At 42.5% G+C, this 9,382-nt stretch overlaps 1 protein-coding gene across 2 annotated transcripts; it reads left to right on the top strand.

The window, feature by feature from the left end:
- The first annotated feature begins 528 nt into the window (after nt 1-528).
- LYSMD2 (LysM domain containing 2) lies at nt 529-9,260 on the top strand. Of its 2 annotated transcripts, none has more exons than XM_079318023.1 (3): nt 529-891; nt 2,818-3,148; nt 8,484-9,260. In XM_079318023.1, the coding sequence occupies exons 1-3, from the start codon at nt 694-696 to the stop codon at nt 8,546-8,548; spliced, it is 594 nt and encodes a 197-aa protein (XP_079174149.1). In that variant the 5' UTR covers nt 529-693; the 3' UTR covers nt 8,549-9,260. The 2 variants fall into 2 exon arrangements, with proteins under 2 accessions (XP_079174149.1, XP_079174148.1); XM_079318022.1 differs by having other exon boundaries at nt 534-891; nt 2,818-3,155.
- The last annotated feature ends 122 nt before the right edge of the window (nt 9,261-9,382 follow it).

The following is a 9,382-nucleotide window of genomic DNA, read 5'->3' as shown; positions in this document are numbered from 1 at the left end:
AATATGAGGAATGAGCTCAAATTGTAAGAGCATAGGTTTAGATATTAGAATTTTTTTTTTTTTTTTTTTTTTTTACTGTGAGGATAGTGAGGCATTGGAACAGATTCCCAGATGCTCCATCCCTGGAGGTGTTCAAGGCCAGGCTGGAAGGGGCTTTGATGAATACGGAGTAGCAGAAAGTGTCCCTGTCCATGGCAGAGAGGCTGGAACTGGAGATCTTTAAGGTCCCTTCCAGCCCAAACCAAATTAGGAATTCTGTGGTTCTAAGACACAAGTTATTTTCCTTTATACGCTCTCTTCGACGGACCGCACCACGGAGCGGGACGATCGGGCCGGGCCCTCACCAGCCATGGGCGCTCAGTGCCGGCTGCAGCAGAGCGGGCTCGGAGCAGCGTTCGTGCGTTCCGAGCTGAGGGCTGAGCACGGCCCCGCGCTCCGGCCCTGTTCTGCTGGTCCGGTTTTGCCGGCCCGGTTCTACCCAGCCCGGTTCAGCCCAGCGCGGCCCGGCGGAGCGGGGCGGGCGCTCCCCGCGCATGCGGCCTGTGGCGCCGGGCGGGGCTGCCGGGCCGAGCCGGGGCTTCCGCCGGGGCCGGGCCCGTGTCCGGCGCGGGCCGGTGCCGGGGCCGGGGCGATGCCCGGAGCGGGGCCCGGGGCGGCGGCGCGGGGCCGCGGGCGCTGAGCGGCGGCAGCAGCATGGCCGAGGCGCTGCGCCAGGAGCCGCCGGGCGGGCCCGAGTCGGAGGCCGAGCTGTCGCAGCGGCTCGCCCGCACCAAGGCCCGCTCGTACGGCAGCACCGCCAGCGTGGCCGCGCCGCTGGCCGAGCGCTACGTGGAGCACCGGCTGAGCGCCGGGGACACGCTGCAGGGCATCGCCCTCAAGTACGGCGTCACGGTAAGGGAGCAGCGCCCGCGGGCCGGCAGCGGCGCTCGGAGCCGGACGGCGGCCTGCTCGGAGAGATCCTGCAGATCCGAACCCCTGCCCCGGGCACGGACACCCTCCACCGCACCGCAGTGCTCAGGGCTCCGTCCAGCCTGGCCCTGAACGCCTCAGGCTCGGGGCAGCCACAGCCGCCCTGGGCGGCACCGCCTCCGCAGCCCGGCGGCTTTTATACAACATATAATTGGTTATTTGAGTTAATAAGTGTTCTGCTTAAGAAGCCAGAGCTGCAGCATTGTGCACTCAGTTTAGGGAGGTTGAGCTGACATGAAATGCCCCTCAGAGCAATGGCAAGTTCAGCAAAATCAGCCATTGTGTTTATGTTTTCGTGGGTTTCAGCCCAGGGTAGGAACGTATGCAGACACGTTTGCTTTTAGCAAAACGCAGACTGTTGTGTGTTCACACAATGGCAAGGACAGATTTCCTCTAAAGAGTCCTTCTGTTTGCTTCCTGCATCATGTATTCTTGGCTGGAAGTGAGAGTTGTAATGGAAACATCAAAATTATCTTTGGCTGCCATTGCTTTCAGTATTACTGGTTTTAGAAGTTTTTCCTGTGGTTTTCCTCACTGGGAGTCAATTTGCAGCAGAGACATCCTGTCCAGAGTCTGCTTCTGCATGACTTGGCATAGACAGTTCAAGATAGATAAAAATGCCGTGCTGGGGGAGAGGCACCAGTGTGCTTTGTTTGGCCTCATCCTTTGCCCTTCACCCCCTTCCCGAGATACTGTCTATTATCTTTAAAACTGGCATTTGTTGTGTTTTCCTTTTGACTGAATTAACACTGGGAATTCATGTTTATGGTTCAGCCAATTTATGGTTCAGTGCGAGTGCTGTATTCCTTTTGAGGGGAGAAAGATGAGGACTGTACTTCATTGTCAGTAGAAGTAGTTTTGATTAATTAGTTCAGCATCAGTTACAGCTTCAGTTAAAATATTAAACGTGCTGAAGCTTTTGTTCTTTCACTGTGATAGATTTGTAGCTAACAGGCTACAAATTGATTTACGTCAGTCTTACTAGTGCTAAAAAAAGAAAACTTGTTAAATCCTGCTCTCCATACACCTCTGAATGTACAGAGTCACACTGAGTTGTAGGAGTTACATTGCACGTACAAAGTAACCTGCTCAGGGCTGAGGGATGTTCTTTTTAGGAAGTAGTTTCCTTTTCATTACTGGGTGCAGAGGTACAGACTTTGGAATGCTATGAACTGGTGTTTGAGGAAGAAACAACCAGAGGTAGAGTTACAGTGAAATAGGAGAGAGAATAGCAGTGCAGTGCATTATTTATCACCTTTGAAGCATCACCTTCCAACTCCCCTGCAGCAGGATCTCACTTTTCAGCTTCTGTATTGTATTTTCACAGAAAAGCTCCAGCTTGTATTTTAAACTTTTTTTATGTCCATCAAGACACAACTTATTATTATATCTAAGTATTTCACCATTTTAGCCATCTACACCAACAGGTTGAATCCTCATGCTAGCTTTATCCCCCTTGTTTGGATTCTGCATAATTTTTATCAGACAGCTCACCTACAGGAACTGCTAGCAGTTCTGAGCCTTATTCTAATATAAATCCAATTCAACAGTACTTCTGTGATAGACTTTTTATTCTTTGGCAGGTTGTTCCTGTGAGCCTGCATAGAGATTGCAAGACTATTCAAGGAAAGCATCTTTAGGTAGTGCAAGACTTTGGAAAAAGCAGTACTGTGGAGTCAAGTGCACATAAAGCTGGGATGTTGGCAAGGCTGAAACAACACTCTGAAATCACTTTGAATGCAAACAAATTCTTCCCTAAAATAATTGCTGGTGCAAATAAAGCATAGGTTTAGTGCTTTATACTTTGCTAAAACCTAATAACTTTTATTTTTTCTATCTTTTTTTCAGATGGAACAAATAAAGAGGGCAAATAAACTGTTCACTAATGACTGTATATTTCTGAGGAAAACCCTAAATATTCCGGTTATATCAGAGAAACCATTGCTGTTCAATGGACTTAATTCACTGGAGTCTCCTGAGAATGAAACTGTTGACAGCTCCCCTTCTTGTGATGAAGGACTAGTGGCAGCTCAGGAAGAAAGTAGTTCTTCTCCCAGTCCTCAAGAGTCTGACAATCAGCCCACTGCACCAGAAGAATTATCTGCCAAAGATTTCCTACAGAGATTGGACTTGCAGATTAAGTTATCCAAACAAGCAGCCAGAAAACTAAAAGATGACAGTGTCAGGTAAATGCCACTTTTGGTGTTAAGCATCTTAGTCTCACCCTGAAGGCATTGTAGTCTAAGCTGACCCCCCTTTGTGGGGTCTCAGACAGCATCTGGGGCTTTTATTTGTCAACAGCAAGTGCCTGCTATTCTCATGCACCAGATCCATTCAAAGGACAGCATTAGCAGGTGCCTTGCTATGGCAGTTGGAAAGGCTGCCTCACAAGATTGTTCAGAGAATACAAATACTATTTCATAAAAACCAGAAGGCCAGATTCTCCAAGATTACATACTCTTGCTGTGGAAGCAGGCAACTATTTAAGCAAAACCATAGTTTTGGGTAGAGTGCTAAGCAAAGACCTATAAGGAAGTTGATTGTGTAAACTAAGAAATTATTTCAGTAACCTTAAAATTTAATTCAGTAGACAAAAGTTTGAAGGAGAACAGTATATTTAGCTATTAGACAAGCCTCCTTTGGAGAAATATCCCAACATACAACTCTCCATTGCCAGAAGATGGGTTTAGAGTCTCAGGGAAAGCTGGGATGCTTTCACATCTTATCACACTTGTCAGTTACTTTCTTTTGAATTAGTTGCATGAAAAGAAAAAGAGCTGTTGGAACTCAGAACCTTCTCTGTGCAAGGTCATCCACTTCCATTTTTACATTTGAAGCAATGTAGATCACCTATCAAAATGTGCTGCTGCTGACTTTCAGATCATTAGATGTATGTACCTACCACTGATTGGAGTAGGTGTTGACCCAGCAGTTAAACTGCATAACAGGAAACCACAGCCCCTGCCAGAGGAAGGCAATTATTTTAACATCTCTTCAACAAAATAACATGCTAATTTAAAGAAGGAAGTTCACTTAGACCTTACTCCACCATGAACAGAGCCAATAGAGTAGAAGTGACACTGCACAAATAGGACAGTGCTGCCACTAATACCCATTTCCTATACTGCTTCAGTCACAAATTGGAAAATGGGGACCTCCCCCCAAGAAATACCTCCCAAGAAATAATGTATACAGGAGGATGAGTTATTTTCCCACTTTTTCAGATTTTGCAGGTGATTCTGTTAATTATGCATACAGCAGATTTTTATTGGTGAGGATGTTACAGGAGGCATGAAGTACAGAGCTGCAGGCAGTCTGCTGAGCAGGATGTTGCCCAAAGCTTCTGAAGAGAAATAGCTTCCTGTGCATCTGGTTGTCTACATAATGCTCCCTTCTACATCACTGCCCCTGGCTTTCAGCTGTGGCTCACAGAACCCATCCTTGCCTTGTCCTCTCCAACACAGTTGGAAAGGACAGACCCAGACTCCTTTCCAGTCTGGCAGGAAGGGGCAAAGGACCAAAGTCAGTGTTTACTCTGCAGAGAACAGGAGTAGACAGAAACCATTGCCAAAAACCTTGGAGATACTTTTCAGTTGTGTACCATCAATGGTATATCTGGCTCCAGGTTGGAAGGTGGCAACATTCCTTCCTGTGCTCCAGCAGCTCCCCAGAAGTTCACCTTCCTGCCCAGTCCTTTCATGTCCCTGGCTTGGAGCAGGAAGCCTTTGGAAATTGGACAGCAATGTTAATAAACCAATCTCATGAATATGCAAGTTTTCTATTCTTAGAGTGAAAACCATTTATGAAATTGGAGTGCTGTTTCCAGCTGCTCTGGCCTGTGTTCAGGTTGCCTTGTCAAGGCTTGTTTTGAATTTGATGTGCCAACACTGCTGAGTGCTTCTGTGCCTGTTTGAGAGTAACAAAGGAGCACCTGGAGTTAATCCACTGCCACCAAAAAGGACATTGGAATTCACAAAACTGCAAGCAGAAGCAGACTATCAGTTCATGAACCTAAAGAGCCATAACTTCTCACCATACCATGAGCCTGATTTGACAGATGGTGAGAACCACATTGACTAAATTGCTCTTTACTTTAGCCTCCTTTAAGTTGCCAAGAATGCATGTGCACATATGCACTGATTTGGATTAAACCACACACAGAAGTTTCATGGTCAGAAAGTGCCCTGTGCTACAGAGGCAGCTTAGAGTGAATTATATTGTTTAATCAAAACTCTTGGAGTCACTCCCTTAAGTGCTCTTCAAGGAATAAAGTTAAATTATTAAAATTAGGAAGCACATAGTTACAGATTTAGACTAGATATTAAACTATAATAGCTGTGCAAGCAGATGAGCATAAAAGATTATAGAATGTGATCCATTCAGCTGCCTTTCACTATTAGAGTTTATGTAAGCATAAACTAGCATCCATAGCTAGATCTACATGTGATGGTACTTTACTAGAGTTTCACTGAGCAAGAAATCATGAGGTAATGAATCATTAATTGTGCATATTCACCTAAGATGCAGCTCAAGGCAATAAAGCCTTTTTGTTTTGAGCAATATTTTTATAGTAAGCCAAAAGAAATGCAAAGGGATTAATACAGTTGTATGTAGTGTATGTTATTAACTCATTTATTTGTATATTAGGGAAGAATACTCTTTATTAGTTTTATCCACATATGGAATAAAAGCAGTTGTGATAGTTTGAGAAACTAATGCAAGTTCTTTATATAGAGTCCTTAAGATAGACTTTAAACCATATACTGTGCTTCTGTAACAGGTCACATCTTTCTTCATTTGCCTTGGAGTGTCTAACTTTGAAAACCTTGTAACTGAATAGAGCCCCTCTAATCAGTGTTGGTGATTCAAGCCAATATAACTGGTGTCAGCACAGGATTAGAACCTTGTACTGTACTTGCCTTAACCTAATTAAGAGTATGGTCTTGAAGCCTTCAAAACTCATAACTAATTGAGATAATTTGTGCAGTAATTTTCACCCTCATTGGCTCTCAGCTGAGAAAAGAGATGCCTCAATAGAGGAGGCTGTCTGTGGAGAATCCTTTCAGACATCCCCAAACTAACAACTCACATTGCTGCCTTGTTGATTGTGCATTCTAGAAGCATCAAGCATTTGAGTGAACTTGCTCACAGTCAGGTGTCCTTGCTCTTACAGAAGTGGTTATTTGTGACCTGATGCACACCATAGCTTACAGGAAACTACTTTCAGTTCCTGTAACCCAGTGGGCAAAGCAACAACAGCAAATGGGAAGAGACAGCACTACAGAGTGTTTTAATGCTGTGCTGTTCCTTTTCCATCCCCTGAAGGAAAATGTTGCTGTGACTTACCACTTTGCTATTTTAAGCATCTTAAAAGTGAAGTAAATTGTTTGGTCATTAAACATACACACACTGCCATGGTGGTGCTTGTGGCTTACAGACCAGAGCTACTGCTATATTGTTGGCCCACACTATATAATTATATTTTATATAAAGCTCAGCTTGTTTTTGAGCCATCAGAACAAACTTGTACTTGGTGTGTGTGGTTCTAAGATCCACATGGCTGTTGCTGTGTCAGGATAGAAGGTATTCCTGTAAGGCTGTCAAGAAGAATGAATGAAAATCTGATTCTAGCAGCCTTTGATTAGAAGGAAGGTCTTTTTGCTGTAGCTCTGCCACATTTTATTCTCCTAAAATGGGAAACATAACAAAACTAAGTAATACAAAGTAATTTCCAGTGTAGAGCATATAAAGTAAGTTGTCCCCCACTGGAGTCTAAGCTGTGAAAATAAAGAAGTTCTCCTTCATCCTCACACAAACTAGCAGGAGATTGCTATTTGCAACTAAGTTCTGCACATGTGGCTCCACACCCATTGCTCCAGAGGGGCATATGTCTGAGCTTCAGAATGAACTTTTTGAAATATTTAGTTTTGGCCAAGTTGTTGTGGTTGAATTTTACAGTCCCTCAGTCCAGTCCTACAAGCTTGGTATGTTGATAGATTACAATTCTGAAAAAAGCTTCAAAATGTCTTCAGAGAATTTATAAGTAAAAGTGGTTTAATGCTTTTTTGACTAAACATGAGTCTTTTGCTTTCTTACTTAACTGTCATGCCATGGATCATAGAAAGCTTCTGCAAATTGTATGCTATTAAAATTACAGTATTCCATGGCAGTTTTGTATGCAGAACTGGATATAATGAAGGATGCTATTTAAATGTACACAGATATCTGCACCCTTGGTACTGGGTTGGGAGCATCACTAATGGAAATAGATGTAGATTTGTAAGGAAGGCTGAAAATCTGTTTTCAGTACCACTGTAACCACACATCCCTGCAAGAATAGCCAGTTTCACTCCCAAACTTGTGTTTTTGAGGTTTCTTTTTTTGGCAGGATTACTTCAAGGCAAAAGATCTATTATGCATTTGGCTTAAGATGATAATTTTGCTATTGGGAAGACAAGTGCAAGTTACTCTGCTGTTTGGTTAGTTTGTAGGGTTCTTCAATTCCATTTTGGGGGTTATATGAAATTTAAATTGTAGGTAAATAATCATGTTTGTTAGGAAAAATTCTTCATGGTTATGCTGTTGAAATATATACTTTTTACCTTATACCATTATTGGACTCTGGGTAGTTGTACCTTTGTGTGAAGGTACACACAGTATTAAAAGTAATCCCTTCACAGTGCCACAGCTGTAAAATCCTTCTGTTCTTACCAGAACACTGAACTTGGCAGCAGCTTTAAGGTTGGACTCTCAGCAACAAAACTTTAAAGCTACAGTTATACAAAGCAGTGACCTTTGGGGAGCTTGGCATCCTTGATTTAGTACTGGATGCTGCACTGCAATAGGGTTACATAACCCTATTTTTAAAGGCAATGGTCAGGTAAACAGCAGGCAGACTGATTTTCCTGAGGATGTTTTAAAAGCAACATTACTTTGCTTTATCCAGTTATTACATTAACAATAGCACTTGAGAGCAATTGCTTTTTCCTAAGAAAACCCAAGTGATCAGTCTCAATGGGGATTGATGCAAGGGAAGTTTACATCAGGAATGGCCTTGCAGCATCAGGACACAGATCACCCACAGCCAGGCTATGGTGGACTGCTCCTGTTCTTGATTCATTGGTCTGTCTGTCCCTCCTGCCATTCAAAATGTTGAAACAAACCTCTAACTAAGCTTTACTTTTCTAAAAGAAGAGATTAAAAGCAGCAGTGGAGGAACTCCAGCATGCCCTCCACATTGTTACCCTTCAAGTTTTTCTTATTGATTTCTAAAATACATTCTGATGTTGTTGAACTTGTTGAACTTACAGCTTTACTTGCTTTCAGCATTATGTTCTCCACATCTCAGGAACTCAGAGATGTGTAATTACAGTATTATACTGCAAATATTCCTGTTAGCAAGGCTGGCATTGCCTATTGTGATCCACTAGGAAAACTGGTCACCTGCATTTTCATGACAGTTTTACTGTTGAGACATGCTCCTGACCTGATGATTATGATGATTTTCTTTTTAGAGATGAGGAGAATGATGAAGGTCCCTATGCAACTTCTTCGTATCACCAGTAGAAGACAGATGTGATGGCCTGAAAACTTTCCATGAAATCAGTTCTTACAGAACTAAACAGTCAATAATTCAAAACCCAAGTCTTCTGGACTCATCCTCTTGATGTACTTAAAAGAAGTCATGAATGGGTAATTGCACTGAAATTATGACCTCTTCTGCCTTCCATAGGTTAATGTCCTTATGCTATATCAATAAAAGGTTTAAGCCTTCCAAAACTAGCAATGGCCTTTTTACCCCTTCTGTGCAAACTGTAGCATGGTAGCAACTATATATCCATCCCTGAGGTCACCTTTATGCAGGATGTTGATCTTTAGTAAAGATTTTGTAAATACTTGTTAAAGTGAAATTTGTTTTAAGTATTTAAAAATAATAAATAAATTTGCTTGTAAATGACAAACTGTGAAAATAATAGAAATTTACTTATTCTGCAAACATAGGCAAGTTTGCTGTGAAAGTTTTGTCTACTTCAGGGCTGCAGAACTTGCCTGTGAATCTTGTGTGTGTCTGTGTGTGGTTATGATGTATTCCTAGAAAGGGGAATTCAGCTAGTTTTGATTAGTTAAAGCCTTTTTGGTTGAAGAACTGTTTGCATATTGGATTTCTACTCATAAAAGGGACGAGTTACACAAGAGGTTTTTTGCTGAGATGTGACATTGGAATATCAGATGTGTGTTCTTGTGTGCAGTTAAATTTTGTGTGGTTTTAATTTAATAAAATACAAAAAAGATTGGTGTGTGTGTTCATAATGAAGTCAGCTTGGTTCTAGCCTGTTTTTTGGGAAGAATGGTTTGTCTAGTTTCACAAGCTATTAGATAATAATTTCAGGGTAAATAATGTCTTTACCATTTC

The sequence above is a fragment of the Erithacus rubecula genome, assembly GCF_903797595.1.
Source record: "Erithacus rubecula genome assembly, chromosome: 14".
NCBI classification, from domain to species: Eukaryota; Metazoa; Chordata; class Aves; order Passeriformes; family Muscicapidae; genus Erithacus; species Erithacus rubecula.
Note: the sequence above shows the minus strand (reverse complement) of the source record. Positions and strands in the feature narration are given on the sequence as shown.

Coding starts and splice junctions, on each gene's coding strand:
- LYSMD2 (XM_079318023.1), top strand. CDS start 694: ATGGCCGAGGCGCTGCGCCAGGAGCCGCCGGGCGGGCCCGAGTCGGAG. Junction 892..2,817: donor CCCTCAAGTACGGCGTCACG/GTAAGGGAGCAG, acceptor TCTTTTTTTCAG/ATGGAACAAATAAAGAGGGC. Junction 3,149..8,483: donor CAGAAAACTAAAAGATGACA/GTGTCAGGTAAA, acceptor TTTTCTTTTTAG/AGATGAGGAGAATGATGAAG.